Genomic DNA, 19,789 nt, shown 5'->3' on the forward strand with positions numbered 1-19,789 from the left:
ATAACTATGCACATTATAAAGACCTAAGAAGTATGTACTTACTGGATTTTTTATATTTAACATTATTCAGAGAACTGTTCTGGTTTGTATCATACCATTCTTCAAAACAAAGGAATTCATACTTTTAGATGGAATTATTCTATCTTCTTACTATATGGAGTAACTAACCAATTATAATAAAGTCAATCACTCTTCAGCCTTTCAAGAAACCCTCTGTTGATAGGTCTATAAGCATTCTCATATAACAAAATGTAATTCCCTATGATCAATTTCAATATTCCTTCACTATTTTCAATTCAAAAATATTGGAACATAGCCATATTTTAAAAGAATTTCTTAGTAATAGTTATATTATGAATGTGTACTGTATTTCAGTTAACTTTTATTTATAAAGCCATACACAACTGCCACACTGAGCTGGTTTTACCAAGGCTCAAATTCATGTCATAGTTTTGACATTTCTTAAGTCTCTTGTCAGTAGTACACAGTACATATAACCAGAATTCAAATAAATATAGTAATTTAGATGAAGGGGAATAGTTCAGTCAGTACAGTGACTATGAGTTGGACACCTGGGGTTTGATTCTTGGCAGGGGCAAGGACTTTTCTCTTTACCATCTCAATCTGGGGCTCACCCAACCTCATACTTTATGGGTTCTACAAACTCATTTCCTGGAGGTAAAGTGGCTGGAGTGTGAAGCTGACTACTCCCCTCACGTTGGGGTTAAGAACATGTGAAGCTATACTTCTACTCCCTCACAGGGTGCTTCTTTAGCACAGGGGCAGTTCTACATTTACCTTTAAGATAATTCAATGACAATGTTATGATGCAGAAATGAGGAAGTACAAAATATATTAAACATCCATATCAGTGACAACCATATTAGTTCACAATAATATTATGACTGAGTCTGTTCCTTAAAGAAGTAAAACAGTAGGGCAACGTACATAACTTGACAGGCTTACATAAATGTAACAGATCTACTGTACCTGTAGGTTGGAGTCTGTTCCTTCTAGGGATGATGGGTACAGTCTAGAAAGAAGTAACAGTACTGGGAAGAGGGCAGGCTGCAGACTGTTATGACACGCTTCCATGCTGGCAACAGCCTCTTTCAATTCTTTCAGTAAGAAGTCATACAATGAAGGATAACGCAGAAAGAAGATCCGTCCTGTCATACGATTCCGCATACTCAATTCTTCTCTAGATCGGTGCACACCAAAAATGCGGGTTACCAGAGCAGAGAATAAAAGTGTAGCAGAATTACGCTCCTGGAACATGAGTAGAAGCATAAAGACGTGTTCATCACTGGCTTGGTAATAAGAGTGATATGATTACCAACAGCGGTACAACAATCTGAATTATTCATTTAAATAATGAACAGCCTGCATGACTCAGCATCATCCATTATCAGTTATTTAGCTGTTTAACAAATTTTTTGTTGTAATTACTTGTAACTTGGTATACGATTTAACACTATTCAATAACCTCAATTTAACTGAATAATAAAAACATGTATATTTGCTGATGTAATCACCTTTTTTTAAATTAGAGTACCAAGAGCCATGAAGATGGCTGCATCGTAACTGAAACATGTTGCTACTGGTTCATGTAATGGTGACCTTGACAGTTACTGCAGATGGCCACAGGACTGAATTCTATACCAGACAGTACTTCCTTATTGCTCTGAATTGTAAATATGTTATTATTGTTGTTGTTGTTGTTTAGTTCTGTGTATAAAGTACTTAATACTTAACTCAAAGGTTTGCATCAAAACCATGTGATCACTGACTTACAAACAATATTTCATACTTGTAGTCATATATGATTTATCTTCATACTAAATTTTTCATTCTTAGCTTCCAGCCTCAAAGTGGTAGTATGAAATGAAATTAAGTTTCCATTCAGTACAGTGACTGGCTACAGACTGGACGGCCAGGGTTCGATCCCCGACGGGGGCAGAGTATTATTAGTGGAAAGTGGTTCTACAAAAATGAACTTACCGCCCATGTCTTGCCCTTGAAACCTTGGATAGCAACTATCACCCCTTGTGCAACATAAGGAGTAACAGACTCTCCCAGTAGTGAGTGACGAAACAGTGCGCGTAAGATATTCAATGCATGAATGCGAGCCTCCACATTGCTGACACAGTCAGAGCTTACTACTGACAAATTAAAAATGTTGAACTCTGTAGCACTACTAGAAGTGACTGATGCGGCATTGTCATCAACATAGTCTTCAGCTGCTGTCTCATTATTGACAATGCTAGTATGTCTGGTTCCTACTCTGTTGTCAGAATTGTCAGCAAGAGTTAAGAGGGCAGCCATGGACTGCTGAAAGCAACGTCGGCTGCCTCCAATCTGAGGCTCTGTTGTTAAAAGTGCCTAAGATGAGAGGAGAAGAAAAAACAAACTACTTTATTATATATATATATATATATGAACAAACTGAACAGTGTTGTCAAATAACATTGATACCACAAGCCATAAGTGCCCATTATAACTATAAATAAGAGGTCTGACATATAATCTGGAATTCACAAATTCTCTAATTCATATAATGTTTTCCAATATGATTTTCTTGCAAGTTCTATGCAAACAAGAAACAATACAAATAAATTTTGTTGAGAAAACAGTATGGAATGTCATATGTATAATACAGCTACTATGTCTTCAGGCGAATCCATGTTCAAACTGCATACCAGAAATTAGTGGGAATATAAAAATACACCTGTCAGGAATGCTTGGACATCACATTATGAAGCCACCAAATTGAGTGTTTCAATCACATATACAAGTATACCTTGGTTGTCAAGGTACTCACAGCTACACTTTCAAAACAGTCTTTATTTGTCCAAACATCATCAGACCCAGTGTTTATGAATGTTTCAGTCTTCTTTTTAATTTTTACATTTTTGCTGACTAATTAATACATGAAAAAATAGTAGTTGATATGTCCTTTTCAGTTCTAATCCTGATTCTCTTGATTTCCTTGATGATGGAATTAAATATGGATAAAGCAACTGTTATTACAGATGTTTTCCCAGAATATGATATGCAAGAAAGTAATGTGACCTCAAAACTTAAGTGACAGTACTCCAATCAAAAACTTGTAGATACAGATATGAACATCATATTAGTAACAACACAGTAGTTGTCTGGTAGTTTATTTTCTGCTAACCTGCAGAACACTGTACCTGCACCATAAATGGTAGCCCTGCAGACCTTCTAGTAGCACAAAGTTTGGTGCCCTTTCCCCAGCTGATAGTATACATAACCTCTTCTAACCACTGACGAGGCAGATGATGTAGTCTGGAAGATGGATGTCTCCATAGCCTCCCACAGAGCTTGCAAAACCCCACATAAGCCTGTTCAAATGCACCACGATGTTTTGTCTCTACCAGTAGTGTAACCAAGTGAGATCCAATTGTAAGCACTTGCTCTTCTGTTAGTAAGCCTTTCTCAGTACTATATAAATCAAGAGAGAAAGTATAGAATATTCAAATTTGTGTCAATAACAAGACAGTCATGAATGATCCAATTTCATTGTAACTTAGGAATGAATATAAATGTTACAAAGTTTTGGTAATTTAAATCACAGATTAATAAAAAACAATCATTAAATATAATTTCAATAACTGCATATTCAGGAGATTAAACACTGCATTCATCCGACCTTAGTTTAGTTTTAGTTAATTAGTTCTGTATATTTAATTGTATCTCTTTATAAGTTATGTGTATTTTATATCAATTTATTAACAGTTTTGTATTTTACATTAATTACCACACAATTTGTTCAATTTAGAATGTTTCTGTATCACACATCTCAAGATGTTTATTGTATTGACAACTACTTGGGATTTTAGCACCACATGCTTAGAATGAAAGTGGACATCCACTTCTAAGTGCTAAAAGTAGCCCTTACGTGTGCAGAAAACATATTTAGGGATTTGTTTAATTTTTTATCTCACATATAAATTACCCTGCTTTTAAATAAATTCTGTTTACTACCCCACACAGAGTTACATTTAGGATAAAGCATGAGAAACCAGGTTGTGCGGATGTCTCTCTCTTTCATGAGAAAGGGATGGTTCTTTACGCCAAACCTGGACCCTTACGCCAATGGAAATTAATGTTACATCATTCTTGGTTGGAGTCTATAAGTTTGTTATCAAATTAGGAATGAGTTGTCTTCTTGTGAATGTGTCTTAACCCCGGTGTTCTGGGTGACAGACTTCACTTCACACTTGGACTTTGAGACTTTGCTTCTCACTTGGTACATTTTGAACATTAATTAGAAAACTTCACCAACTACAATTAAATTCCAAGTATCAAAGCTACCAAGAGCACGCAAGTGATTTATAGCTTGACTGTGATATTTTATAAATTTATCATTTACCACCAATAGTTATCTGTAACCTCAGTGTTGAACATATGTCAATAAATAGTGGTGACTTCCTCATAAACATCAATCTGTGTTATCATTCACTGATGCGAACCAGGCCGTTAACACAACCCAAGATCAGAGTCCACCCACCGACAAGCTAGGACCCAACAATCATACACCCTGAGCTAACCACAATGCCCCTGGGAGCAGAGGCAGCTGAGCACCCACCCTGAGACAACTACAGCTCCATGGGATTCCAACCAGCAGCAGCACGGGAGGTGACAGTAGCAGACGGTTACACACATATGTTCATTTAGTTACGGACTAGTTATACCTACACTTTGTCTGAATCCTTTGCAATTAAGATAGGAGCTTGCTCTGAAAGCTCTCCAAGCAACAAAGACACCTCTTTTACAGTGCGCCAAGCACACAGCAGCACCATCTGTGCAGTAACATTTAAAACTGATGACTCAGATGCATTAGAAGCTGAGTCCTGCTTCAAGTGCTGCATGCCTGACAACAAATCAAAGAATAGTAAATCCTACTTAAATAAGCTTATTACATAAAACAAATGAAACCCAAAAGCTGTACAGTTTAAACAGGTTCATAATTTTACATAAAATCAATTTAAACCATCAATAATAATGAGCTCTTTGATCACATCTCCATGTTCATCAATTTTATCTGTCCACTTGTTTCACCTCTAGATATACTCAACAGACTTCTATGATATTCTGTAATGTGAATCTGTACTGAAGTTGGTGGGAAACTTTAATTTTTATTCCTGTTGGTCCAATACAACCTTTATGAGGTTGAAATCAAATTTCATCAAATTCCCTACAAACAGACCACGTACCAAAAATGGGCACACATTAAAAAACATAACTCAACAAATTTTATGCTAGAGGATGTTAATCCAGCTGAACTCATAGGATAGTCGAATTGTCAATGGATGTAGGTCTGGCTGGACATTCTTGGAGTTGTATCACCAAGCAAAAATAAAGTTTTTGTTACTCAAGTACAAAGCAGTGTCAATAACAAAGTGTATATAATAATATCTTCTTCAGCAGCAGTCACAAGATGAAAGCTGAATACAAGTAGGGTACACGCTGAGGACACGTGACTATAATAAACACTGACTGTCTGAACTGAGAATATAGTATTAAATGTCTGTGGTTCTCAGACAGTACTGCAGTTAGTCCACAGTGTGGAGTCAAGCAATGACATGCCATACTACATTATACTATACCACACCATACCACAAGAAGAAAAATCATTCTGTATTACATAATATAAGAATATGCTGCCAGTGGGATGTTCCCACTTGCTGGTAACTTATGTTCAGAAGCTTTGTAAATGTCCAGCAGACACAGGGAGCTAGAGTTTGCTGACAGCTAAAATGAAGGGCAGGTAGCAACTCTGCAGAAATAAAGGGCAACCTCAAGCAAACTGATACCAGTCGCCTGAAGATGCATACATAATTGTGATAATCACCAAAAATAGAGGAATTGTTATGTCTGGGCACTGCAATGGTTATGGTGTGCTAAAGACAGATCAAGTTTCATAAATATCAACAATGCACAAAGTTAAGTACACACAAACATAACAAATGTGACAATATACACACATTGCTGATTAATTCCGCAGAGGGTGGCCACAATGCTTATAAAATAATAACGACAAAAGCAAAAATAATGATGGTAATAATATTGCATCCCAGGATGGAAATAAGTAATTTTAAAATAAAAAGTGATCTTAAAAAAGGTAAGACTTATTTCTTCATGGAGGAGGCTAGGGCTCGATTTTGGGCTGTTACGCCATAGTAGTAGTAGTAGTAGTAGTATTTCTTCATGAGAAACTTTTCTCATAAATTAACTCTCAAATCTCCCTTTTCTACCACTACATACACACCTGGCTGTAAGTACATGGGTAAGTGTCCCTCAGGAGATGAGCTACTAACAATGGGACCCACAACCTCGGTCAGGCGAAAACATGTGGTAACTACTTCACCAATCAGACTGTGCCAGCAACACTCACCAGCAATGCTCCTTCATTCACAGGCAAATAAAAATAAACATTAGATTCCACATTAAATTGAGATAAAGAGTATAATTCTGCTCTACAACATGTAAAAACACAGTTAATTAAAGTGACTGCTTCATATTCTAGCATCCTTCATGTATTTCACAAGTTTTTAAAATATGTGTTTACAAATTATATTAAAGAAACAGGTACCTCTGAAACACTAGTATACTTCTACCAGACTACACAGCACTACAAACCAGAAGACAAGTATCTTCATACTTGCTGTTGTGAGAACCTCAAATCCTATCTTTCATAAAATGCTGTTATACCACAACCAACATAAATGGTTATGAAGTGAGAAATACAACTAACGAACCCAAAATTCTATTTATTAGCCACAAAATGATGCCAGAATTCTCCTGCAGATAACCACTAGCCTTTGTCAGAATATAACTGACTTTAAGCTTCAATGACTGCAACTTCAGTAAAATGTATTTTTCGATCAAACAATGTATAATGTGACAATAAATGTCGACAGGACCTTGTTTAAAGTTTAAAGATATTTAAGTGATATGGTTCTAGTTGCTTGCGTCCAAAAAAGTCTTCCATTGGATTTCAATCTATAGTACCCTTAGTTATAGGAAATGTATTCCTTGTCGACATGGCTAACTGCCTAAGAAGACCTTATGACATTTAATGAAAAACTGGAATATATGTCCTATTCATATAACCACCATTAAAGTTCCAACTGCTAAAATTAAATGTTATTTAATCTACAGCTGATTTCAAATTTAATAAACTTTAAAATCAAAATAACACTAATTTCTTAGAAAGGTAAAGACTGAAATTAAACAGTAACTTATAGGAAGTAAAATTTGTACTGTATTTTGAATAGTATGCCACTGGAAATTGAATTAATTTGTTCTTTATATACAGTCTAATGTCATTTCCATTGATAAGTACTTCTGCTGGAGTGCTGATTAAACAAACTCACATGAAGTTGACATCAGAAAGCAGCTGCCTGATACAGAACAGAGTTCCATACATGGGCCCTGAAGCAGCTGCAATTAGTAGACTGTGACTGGCTCCAACAAGTTCTGTAGACAGACGACGGACCAGAAGACGAACAGCCAGATAGACTGAACTGAATCTTTCGTCATACCCTACAAACAAAGAGTGACACAAAAATAGTGAGATATGTGAAAAATTCACAGCAGATGATAATTTCCAAACCCACCACTGGTAGGTGCTATGTTCCGTTTTTGTTCAGCTTAGAGAAATTACTTATAGGTTTTACCTCTTCACATAAGTTTCCATGATCAATAAAAAAATACTTCATAAAAGGAACAAAGAATTTCATACCTTGCATGGCTGCCAGAACTACACCAGTCTGGTGGAATGTGACCAACACACGTAATAAGTATGCAGCAGTTATGCAGTCCGGTGGGCGGTGACTGGATGCAAGTTGCAGGGAAACTTCAATCAATGAATTCACTTGATCAGCTTCCTGCAAATAAATACACAGCAAAGTAAATCTTTTACTTTAATAAAGACACTTATGACCATCTAACATGTATTTTTCCTTCTGCTGACACACCGTTGAATTAAGAATTCCTGGTGTATTTTTCCAGCTATAAACATATACAAAGTTCTGTCAGACAAAACAGCACAAAGTCACAAAATATGTTTTAGCTTATGGTTTGATAACTAATGCAAAATTATAGTTAGACAAAAAATCATGATCACACATACAAATTCCATATGAAACACTTCTACGTGTTAATAGCTACAAACACAGTGACATTGTACAACTTTGAGGTTATCTCTAACGAATGTAATGTTACAAAAATATCTGTTTGTGGAAATTATATAATTATTAATTTGTAGTCCTTGATAGTCTCACCATATACAGACAGAAGTATTTTATTGATAGCAGGCACGGTAAGTGCTGCTAGATCACTTCTGCCCATCACTTGATGCAATCAGTCTCTCATTCCAAATCAATGTCTCACTGACAGTCATGCACAGATAAAATCACCACCTTGTGTATGTGTTCAGGTACATTGTCCAGCCATACTCTCTTTACTTAATACTTATAACTAAAGAAAGAAATATGACAGAAAGTTTTGCAAAACAAGAAAGGGAGGCAGCACAAACAATTCAAATGAAATTTTTATGCATTAGAGGAATCTTAGGTTTGCCAGTCTGCATATTTCATTTCCATCACTACACAAATAATTTCAAGGAATAGATTTACTTTACACTACTCGAGGCTATTATGCAAACTTATTTTGATTCAGATAGATCCACTAAAAACCTCACTTCACATTAAGTTCAAATTAAAGAGTTTCTTATAAACAGCTGATTATATAAAATGACTGGTACATAATGTTAAATGCAGTTTTCATGAAGATATAACTTTCTTCTGAAAGACTTTTCAGTACATACAAATTGAGAGAAACTAACATTTAATCCAAGAACTTCTGCTGGAAATGTGATGAGAAGCTGGACAGCTAACATCTTGTTGTTTTCATATGAGTCTTTAAGACACTCTAACAGAATATTTGCATAGCTCTGTGTACACACAGTGGGTGGACAGGGAATCCACACTGGCTCTGACGAGTCAAAACTTAAAATTTCATGGCAAAGAGAAAGTATCTGAAAAAGAATAACAAACTACAGTTCCACCATACAAAACAAAATAAAACAAAGTGAAATTCACATTATGTATAAAATATAAAAACGGCCCTGACTTTACTATAGATATAATATTCATCCACACATGAAACTGGATTCTCTGTTAATTAACCATAACACCTTCAGCAGTGTTTATCATGCAAATAACTATTTGTTCACAGAAACTTCATCAAAAGTGTTAAGATTATTTGTGACTTGCTAAGAACATAATTTGCATATTATGCATTCAAATACATATGGACACACACACATACATATACAAAGGACTCTAGAAACTTTGTCCAGAAATAGTATCAGTCTATCTTTTAAGGAACAAGATGGACTAACATATGGACTTTACTTTAAACCAAATAAGGATACATTATTTGAAAAGGTAAGCAAGGCATATATGAATTGTAAAGCACCTCAAAAAGTTTATATGATAGCAGAAAGTTATGTGATCCAGTATTCTTACATGTAGTTGATAACGTGTCACTAAATTTTTAAATATTGGGCAAAGAAAACTAGTCATGCATTAAAAAATTCTGGGTTCAATTCCAACCACTGTAAATAATCTTCAAATAACATGAATACAGCAGTACAATTGACTTTCAAAATGTTGTGGACATCACCAAACACAATATTAGCACAATGAACCAAACATTAAGAGAATCACTTAAAGACTGATAGTGTCCAACAATAAACAAAACAATTGCTTCTATCAAACTACATACAGTTATTAACAGCAGCAAGTTACCTATTCAATACAAAGGAAGAATTTTAAGAAAGGCCACATGATACTAAATACATTTAAGATGTTTCATATGCCACCCTTATATACTTCTAAACCATAAAACACAGGGGAATTCTGGGTTGCATTCTTCCAGCAGATTTAATGTTTATAACCTACAACATACACTGAATATGATAAAGCTTCAAGCTGATAAATACTTGTTTTGTTATTTAGTACATGATTAGCATATTTTCCTTTCTGAATACTCCTTTTTATAATTATATGTATGACATCAAAAGTACCTGCAGTGATGAGCTACGACGACCAATGTTTGCACCTGGAAATAAATTGTTGAAGGAAAATTCCAGCAGCCACAGGAGAAATGTATTGTATGTCCTGAGCAAATGGCTCTTGTCACTGTCAGTTTCCAGCTGCCTCTTACTAGCCTTGGTTTGTCCAGTTTTCCAATGAAGCACTCGAGAGCCATCTCTCAGTCTGGTAAGAATCTGCCAGAAAATAAAACAAAATCTTGAATAAAAATAAAAAGTATATTCCATGCCTTCTTAATCTCAGCACAAGATGGAGGTGAGCTTCATGCTTCATGTACACACCCAGTCACAAAGTGAAAGTTGCACCAATATTATATGTAATGTAATTTAAATCTCTTCTGAATTTCTGATTTACTATTAAAGTTTAATCAACACCTTGTGGCATATACAGACTGCTCCACTGCAGTACCACTGTCTTGACATGAATAATAACCACATGCTAAGTCAAATGGAAGCAAGTTACATATTCTTTATTAACCTCTATCCATATCCATATCCACACTAAACACAAATGTGATTCACACTGTACAATCATCTCACATACCAAAATGATAAAGCAACACGCTGAGGACATAATACTGGCTTTCCACTTCACTTTACCAATTCAACAGGTCAAATAGCCACTTTACCGAGGGTCAACGTAAAGTAAAAATACACAATTCCTCGCACACATGGAGCTGAGCATCAACTCATGATATGTTGTGACGTACCTTATCTTTAAACACAAATGTAATCTCTGTACTTGCAACTAAATTACTTGGAGTCTCTTTTATAGCCAACATCTCATATACTTTGAACAAAAATAAGAATTTATTCTGAGAAATCATCTATGTATAAATTACTGAGGTACAATTGTTCCATGTTCTCAGAGGGTCTACATTCAGTTTAAAATTTCATGGCAGTAAACTGTTTCAAAAAGAAAGGCTGTCTTCTCATATTGGAAAAAATACTATGCCTTGTTTCTGTTAATTTGCTCAACACAAATATAAAAAGCATAATGCCATTATTAGAAAATATAAGCCAATAACATATTATAATAGCAAAACTTGAAAACAAAACAAGATGGCTATTGCACAGAAAGGATTGTATATTTGTCTTAGAAACTTAATATTGACAAAGACACAGAATTCAATACTGCAACCCATTTCCACTTTAATGGCTATAAAATAAGCATTTTATGAAGTTATGAAAACAGATTAGAACATGCTCTTGATTGTTTGGGCTAATGTAAGTAACCTCCTACATTCAACTATTCTAAAGTTAGAAGAGCATAAATCACAATTTCCTCCAGAGACATACACTTTTTAAAGTCTACTAAATGAGAAAGACAGTAAAAATATATTATTAAAAGTTTCTTACATTCTACTTTGGACAAAGAATCTTACTATTGTTACATTACATATTATATTTGGACATGAAAAGGGAAGCAACATTACACTAATGTCTCTGAACACCATCCTATAACAAATACAAAGACACCGGTTAAACTTAAAGATGTAAGAGTGCATTAAGCCATACCACATTACTGCAAGCTCCAGTACTAAAATACTTCAATACTTAAATTGCTAATAAATGTACCTTTTTCAGAAGAGCCAGAGTCTTCTGCCTGGAAGATGGGACCTCCGAGTTAACATTGTATTCTAAAAAGGTTTTGATTAACTGGAGCTCAGATGCAGAGAAGGTCTCAGTGCTACGATGGCTCTCAGCAAGCAGAGACAAAGCTGATATTCGAATCTGTGCATAATATTACCATAACTTTATAAAAGTAATATTAACTTGAAGGTGGCTGTCTTCTGGGTTGTGCCAGACTACATAGTGTAACAACCCAGAAGACAGCCACCTTCTGACTCACAGCCATGAAAACCTCACATCCTACATAATATAAACTTGCTAAGGTCTATATATTTTAAAAAAATATCACCCAACAAGGTCCAAACTATTTTGTATGAAACTGAAGTGTTAGGCTGAATCTGACATCTGAATTAAACATGATTTTCCAAATGTGAGGCTGAGAAAAATAGAACACCTTTGAGATCCATTTATTTATTTAACACATGATAATTTACTTATTTTAATTTATAAGATTATCAGAAATGTCAGATTATTCAACCCATAACTAGACAGGAATGTGATTTTTGACAACATCAGGCTCAGTCCAACAGAGTATCACAGAAGTTTAAAAACAATCACACTTCTATACTAATGTAAAGAGCTATCATGACAATACTAAAGATCCCACTTTTTCTTCTATTATTTCACAGCATCCATCACATTAAGATGGTATACTGTGCAATGTGGAGTCAGTTATTTTGAGCATAAGTATTGGGTGGGAATCTCACAGGATGTAATAGGGTATATACATATATATAAATGCATTACTGAAGTATATGCAATAAGAATTCACTCAGTCCTCATGCTGCAGTTATACAGACACACACAACTAGGAATTCAAGACAAAACTGTAGGATACAATCACATCCGCATAAGAAGAACTTTATAAACTTACATTACTTAAAATCATTATAAGCAGTGTTATCTCCAATTCTGGTCTGCTTCATACGTGATTATAACCATTTACAATGCAAAATTAATCTACATAAACCAGTGTTTCATTGAGTTGCAACTATTTTTCAATCATAAAGTTATCACTATGCAGCATCACAATGGTAAATAACAGAAAACTGGTCAACATAAATATATATTGATAAGAATGTCACAATAAAACAGTTCATTTTCAGTAGTTTACTTTGAGAAAAGCCTGAACAAAGAAAGAACGGGCAATTTCATTAGTTTGGAGATTATTTGGAAATTATAATGAAGATGTTCTTGTTTCAAGTGTCAGGTCCTGGAAAAAGAAGATTAATAAAAACATTGATGAAGGGGGAAATGCACACACGAAAAAAACCTTCAGAAAGATTAGAAGGAAATATTGGGCCCCTCCTTGTTCCAATGGTCACAACACAGAAATTTAAATAATGCGTGAAAACTACAATAGCATGCAATAAGGTAACAAGGCCTGATGGCATTCTAGTTTACAGTACTTGCCACCAATTAAGTATTCACAAGAATTATGAGTGGTGTGTGCATAACTGCATCTTTTAATGAAAATTAAATGTTATTGTGATAACATTAAGTAGAGGTATCAGCCCCCACCACACCACCTCCAAAGCTGACTACATTAAAAGCCTTAATAAGATCATTAAATAAAATAACAATGACATAAAAACATAAATATATATTTTGCATACAAAAAAAGTGTGGGGTACGTAAATCAGATTCTTCAAGCAAGCTTGATAATCTGCGCTGTAAGACTTCCAGGAGACAATTCAAGCTTTCACCTTGCATGTGGACAGCAAAAGCAAAATCTATGTGACTTATTTCCTCCTTCATACTTCAGTATATATAGTAGATGTTGAAGTACCTTGCAAAACTAAACAAGCATTTCTTTTTGTAACTATCCTATGTATTGCACAACTACTCACTTCAACATCATGATGATACAGTGCTTGCTCCAGAACTCTTATATCCAAAATACCCTTCCACAAACCAGAACAATGCTGAAATTTTGACTGATCATCCAGTGCACCTTGTTTTCTGGCCACGCAAATGCAACTAAGAAGAGTGCGGATATGTGTTGTCTTGGTGCACATATCTGATATCATGGGTAGTAGGACGTGGGTTACAAGTCCTGGATGGTATGTCACTGCTGTGGCAAACAAAGCCTGCAGTGGGCCACACACAGAAGGGGATGCATGGGACAGCATTTCTAGGATAGGTACAATCCATAATGCTCTCCAAGTATCTTCCTGACATTCACCTATATGTTGAAGCATAAGACGCTCCACAGCAGATGAAACCTGAAAAAGTGTAACAAATAATGATATGCAAGTAAAGGATAAGTTCTGGCAATTAATAAAGGAGTTAACACTGAAAAGTGAACAGCTATTTTTTACACTTCCCTTGCAGCAAGAAGATAATAACCCCATGGTTGTCAACCTAAGGAGATAAGCTTTCATCTGATTACAGAGTATATGAGCATATGATGACACAAATGCAATGTAAAAATCAAAGTAACACCCATATTTACCAATCATATATGTTATAATATTTCTCTAAGAGCTACTATCCATCATATCTATGTTAACAAATGTTCCATATGGACTTAAAGAACTGAAACTTAGTATACAGAAAGCACCCCTTAGGCATATAGATAATATGAAAGGTGGTTCTTTAGGAAGTAAGGTGTAAGGGTATGGACTGGATTCATCCAGTTAAGGGTCTAGTCTGATGGTAGGCTCCAACATTCACCTAGAACAACTTATTTTACTCTCAATCTGTACTACCTAACAGATAACTGATAAGTGCATATCAGATGAACTTGGTAACCATACTCTTAGAAACAAAATTAAAATTAAGGACATGACTTACAATAATGGCATTTGTATCAAATAAGATGGTCAGAATTCCTAAGAAACTAAAACTTTCAAGTAATTACTCCACATTATACCAGCCATTACCCAAATGTTCAGACAATGAAAAATACATATTAACAATCTTTCATAACCACCAGACAACATACATATGTACGTACGTACGTACATACATACATGATGCTAATAAATACAGATGATGGAAATGTTCAAAGGGTTAACCTTTATCTTACTAGCATTCCCAGTCTGGGACGTAATATGTGTACTCAGCCCTACGAACGTTCCTGGAGCGGAACTCAAAACTTGCAACATTGTAAGTACACTTGGCTACGTCTTTTAGGCTCTTTTAGGGGCTGCAAATATTGAATCACTTTCTCTAGGGTTCTGACAAGTTCAACATGAGCTGTCAACCCGGGAACTATAACCATAAACAGCAATAAACATTGTTATTGTCAAGTGGGTTTCGGCTTCGTTTTCAGACCCCCTAATCAAAGCTACTCACATTCCTTGGCATGATCTGTGAAAAGAATGTGTATCCACTGAAGTAGGGGAAACAAATTTTTCTGTGTGGTCATTAGTTCACAACCATGGCTTCTAACATGTCGAATGAGCTTCCAAAGTAGAAAGTAATGTTACTAAGGCCTATATAGGCAATTAAAATATTAACTGCATTTTTAAAAAACTCTATGTATTCTCTGTTCTATTCGAATAAATATGGCATTTATTTCGTCAATTTATCATGTTTACTTTAGATAATATTAAAGTTTTCCATAGAACGTGCACAAAAGTTTAAAAATCTGCAAAAAAACTCTGTAGGGCTGCTAACACTTTGCCATTTAAATCCCCGTCGTTTAAAGGTTAAGCACAGTGGCCCACTTTTACTTGACTGAGTTGTAAAAGTATCTGGCATTCTATATGTTAACACTTACATGAGTGGCAAGGATAGGATCAGCCAATGAGTTCAACAAACTCTGAACAAGATTTGGAAACTGATCAATGAGTGTCTGACATCCAATTTCATTCGCCAAGACTGCCAGACCAATGTATCTGGATTTGCTATGTACTGGTATCTTCAAGACAGTTTCCAGAATAGAAGTCAAGACATTACAGCCATCTGAGCCTACAGAGCAATAACAACAATTGCAGAGTTAAACCAGAAATACAAAGCATGGACTAAATCACATTATATTTAAAAAATGTCTATTGCTCCCATTGGTGCAAAATAAACACATGAAAATCATATGGGATACTGTTATAATGAATATTGCAATTACTGTGTTCTTACTAAACAATAAATTTCATAATACTGATAGTAAAATGAGAATATTTCTAACATTTATCAAATGAAAATAGTTTACAATTAAGCATTTAAAATAATAGTCAGAGTTACACATGCATGGGAATGCTTTAGCTTACACACAATCAGAAAACACTGCACATGCAAAGTAATGGATAATGAAGTCAAAATCACTTTAGATCCAAATAAGCTTGTGGGAAGACAGAATAATTACATTTTTATTTTCTCAAAATCAGTAATACCAAATAATAAAATATAATAAATTAAATCTGGGGAAGAAAAAATACTAAAATGTGTTAAGTTATGGCACCCAGAAAATGTCTCTTTGACACCACCACACAGGAAAGAATTTTTGGATTTATTAGAAATTTTCATCTCCTTTATCTATCCTGGGAAATGTCAACCATGTTCTGCGTTTGCTCAGTCTTCAGTTACCCAGCTGCTTATGCTAGCCACTTGGACCACAGTTTGGTCACTCCTGATATAAAGTAAAAAGTATTTTCTCAACACTATTTCATATTATTTTTTTAAACAACTTTACAGATGTAACAGACATAACAAAACTCCAAACCACATTTCTGGAGCCAGATATACTCTAAAATTATAAGTTAAGACAATTTAATTGTGTTGTAATTACTCAGGCATAAGTGGAATTACAGTTTATTTATATTAAAAACTTAACTTGTCATAATAATGGATGAAACTACTCACTGAACATTTGGTACACTGAGTTAAACTTGCAGCAAAAGCAGTTTCATGCCAAGAATTTCCAAAAAAGAAAGATTTAATTTAAACTGTGCTTCTCTCTGCTATAAATCATACTGTTCTCAGAAGCTCAAGTTCTGTCTTATGATCCTACTTGCCTGTCACAACAAGAACTTTCTGATATATAAAATAAATAAATAAAAAGAATTTCTAAGCTTCCTTAAAGGGCCAAAGTAGTTAATTTTGCCATGATAGCAAAATATATTTAGTATTTAGCTACAAGTATGCTTTACATTAAATGACAAATTGTGATAGGACTTGCTGCTGCATGTCAAATGTACCAGACAGACACAATTAAGAAGTGAGCTTACTGACCATCCTGTTGCAGAGATGACCCTAGCTTCACCAGGTTCAGCAGAATGCTTGAAGCACAATGTTGCACACTATCCATGTGATGCTCCAGATGTGTCCACACAAATTCAAGCATGTTGTCCACAACAGAAACATCTCGCATCTGCACAGCTGTGGTCAACAGGTTACGAGACAGAAGAAGAAAAGCACGGCTTATGCCCAACACCATCCCACAATCCGCATTCATCCTGTATTGAAACAAGTACACATTTAGGAAAAACATTCATTCCTTGACTTATTGAAGGTGTGAAGATTGTTGTAACATGTTTTGCAAGTCCACTGTATTAAGAAAATTTAAAAAATCAAAGAAGAGAAAAACATAAAAAAAAGAAGACACAAGGCGATGATGGAGGAAGTATGACCTCTGAAAAGGTGGAAATCTACCATACTACATGGCGCAACAACCCAGAAGACAGCAATCTTCAGACTAACCACTGTGAAAACCTCAAATCCTACATGATCGAACCTCTGTTGTCCAGTCCGTAATCAGTCACTATAATGAATGAGCTACCATGGCTCCTACAGTTGAATATTAATAAAAACAAAGTAATAATATTGAATTGTCTTCAGAATGAACATTTTGTAAAGGTTAATAACAATTATTTTGGACTGTGGTTTGGTTCCTGGAAACTTGCAGAACATAATGAAAGATTCTTATGTGGTCTTATGATTCTCAGAATTTGTGGAACAAACAAAATATACCTCTGGCTGATGGCAAACAGACGATGGAACACAAAATTTATAATAGGTTCACCAGTTACAGGGTGCATACAACATAACTCTGATGTGTTTAGGGCATTCAGCACTCCAGTACACATGTTGAGTTGACAAGAGTCAGTTGAGAGATCTACTTCCCATGGCACATTCTGATTTTTCAAACTCTGAAATAAAACACAAATAACATATCACAAGACTTACCTTACAGATTTAAATAAGACACTATACATTGAAAAGCACAATAATACTACACAAAATATGAATACACAGGACACATAAAAGCTACGCAAATAATTTTCAAAGTAATAAAATTCTTCATGTACATGGCATTATTAAACCTTTAATGATGCACTGAGTACTATACTGTTCACCTCAGCAATATGGATTCATCTGGCTCAGGATAAGGGTGTCTTGTGAACATGATAATGATTGACTGGATTAAATAAAAGGTAGGAAGATTTCATCGCCCTGATGACGGAGGCAGTATGACCTCTGATGTGTTGATTAACATCGACCAGTCTACACAGTGCAACAACCCAGAAGACAGAAATCTTCATACTCACCGTTGTGAAAACCTCAAATTTTACAAAAGGTAGGAAATTTCTTGATTACCTGAGTGACTATTAGCTTCTCAAAAAGGTCTCTGCTCCATGGTGATAGTTAGTAACTAAGTTACATGGACTCAAAAAAACTAACCTTGCACAATTCTCCACCGGTACTCTCCAAGAGAATCACTAGGAGGACAAGCACCATCCCACAGTTGATGTGTGTGTTCATAGGCATCTCTGAATAGCTCATCAGAGCAGCTACCAACTCTAGCAAAGAGGATAATGTGTCAGTAGCAGGAGGATTCTCAATGACATCAGATAATGCATGGCTGCAAGCATCGAACAGAACTTCATCTCACAAACTCTTCATATTTAAAATTCATACAGAGACAGATTTTATCTTGTGTGTCTCATAAATATTTATGTACATGACAAAGAGTCTTACATCCTTGAAAGAAGTTGGTTATGTATAACAAGAACTGAACCCATTCCCTATTAGGAGAAATCACAGACATGTTAGTGAAGTGTTGCCTTATTTGAAATGAAAAAGAAGTTAATAAAACATGAGACTAAAGATTTTTACAGCAGTGAAAATGTAGATTGGTATCTTCTGGTTTGTATCATAATGTAGTCTTGCAAATGGTTACCAATGTTTCAGAAGAATATAACACATTTTTTGTATCACAATCCACAAATTACTAAAGATACCCAAACAGTACTACTTTGAACCAACGTTAGAAAAGTTTTGTAGTGAGAGGTATGAAAATGAATGAGATTTCTTCTATTTACATAATTTACTTTAAAAAGTGTAAACATTGAAATATCAGTAATTCTTTTAATTTTACTATAATTTTTAAATATATTTTGCTGTCACTGTCATTTCTTCTTACCTGAAGTTTGTCTATGTCTGTCTTAAAGCTATTCTGCAATGGTCATTCAATCTTAGCAGTAGGAAGCCAGCAAGTATGAAGAGACTGATCAACTTTGGTTGACCTTTCACAGACTTTAATTTGTTAGAGCTAGACTGACTTTCAGTACTCACAGCATACTCTCAAAAAAATGTATGTACATAGAGTTAATGGACCAAAACTAGACTAAACCACAAATGTTACACTTATAATTCATGAACCCAGCATATAATACAATTACACATACCAGATTCCATCTGATTCTGAATAATCTGTAGATCCTGGCATAAGGTTACAATGCATGTCCAACAAAGCAGCCAGATTCACAATCATATCAGGCACTAAGTAGCCTTCTTTACAATATCTTTCAGAATAAACTAGCTCTTTGACTTTTGTCTGACATTTCTGAAGCAATGAGACAGCTGTTCGCAGAGAAGAATGTACTATATGACAGATCTCCATTTTCTTTGCTGGAGGTAGGCTGTGACTGAAAACATAAAGTTGATAAGCAAAAAGTAGGGCAAAATTATAAGTAATATCACAGAAAAAAGTACATAGAGATGAATACCTAATATACAGTTTCCATAAAGTCACTCTGTGTGCACACATGCACATACAAAGTTTTA

At 35.0% G+C, this 19,789-nt stretch overlaps 1 protein-coding gene across 3 annotated transcripts in view; it reads right to left on the bottom strand.

The window, feature by feature from the left end:
• The window catches only part of THADA (Thyroid adenoma-associated protein homolog), a 30,935-nt gene that overhangs the window by 5,784 nt on the left and 5,362 nt on the right, over nucleotides 1-19,789 (bottom strand). The window contains exons 6-21 of one of the 3 annotated variants that reach the window (XM_087348685.1): nucleotides 19,411-19,650; nucleotides 18,404-18,584; nucleotides 17,693-17,871; nucleotides 16,955-17,178; nucleotides 15,507-15,697; nucleotides 13,630-14,004; nucleotides 11,726-11,881; nucleotides 10,121-10,324; nucleotides 8,876-9,067; nucleotides 7,772-7,916; nucleotides 7,404-7,572; nucleotides 6,296-6,432; nucleotides 4,723-4,897; nucleotides 3,195-3,465; nucleotides 2,002-2,382; nucleotides 991-1,269 (exon numbers count right to left, since the gene is read on the bottom strand). In XM_087348685.1, the coding sequence (XP_087204811.1) occupies nucleotides 991-1,269; nucleotides 2,002-2,382; nucleotides 3,195-3,465; nucleotides 4,723-4,897; nucleotides 6,296-6,432; nucleotides 7,404-7,572; nucleotides 7,772-7,916; nucleotides 8,876-9,067; nucleotides 10,121-10,324; nucleotides 11,726-11,881; nucleotides 13,630-14,004; nucleotides 15,507-15,697; nucleotides 16,955-17,178; nucleotides 17,693-17,871; nucleotides 18,404-18,584; nucleotides 19,411-19,650 (3,499 nt within the window). Of the gene's footprint in view, nucleotides 1-990; nucleotides 1,270-2,001; nucleotides 2,383-3,194; nucleotides 3,466-4,722; nucleotides 4,898-6,295; nucleotides 6,433-7,403; nucleotides 7,573-7,771; nucleotides 7,917-8,875; nucleotides 9,068-10,120; nucleotides 10,325-11,725; nucleotides 11,882-13,629; nucleotides 14,005-15,506; nucleotides 15,698-16,954; nucleotides 17,179-17,692; nucleotides 17,872-18,403; nucleotides 18,585-19,410; nucleotides 19,651-19,789 lie in introns of those variants that run through there. The other 2 variants (XM_087348686.1, XM_087348687.1) reach the window with 2 other exon arrangements.

This window comes from Zootermopsis nevadensis, unplaced genomic scaffold (assembly GCF_977971745.1).
Source record: "Zootermopsis nevadensis isolate Lab colony 2312 unplaced genomic scaffold, Znev_1.0 Znev_ptg000013l, whole genome shotgun sequence".
NCBI classification, from domain to species: Eukaryota; Metazoa; Arthropoda; class Insecta; order Blattodea; family Termopsidae; genus Zootermopsis; species Zootermopsis nevadensis.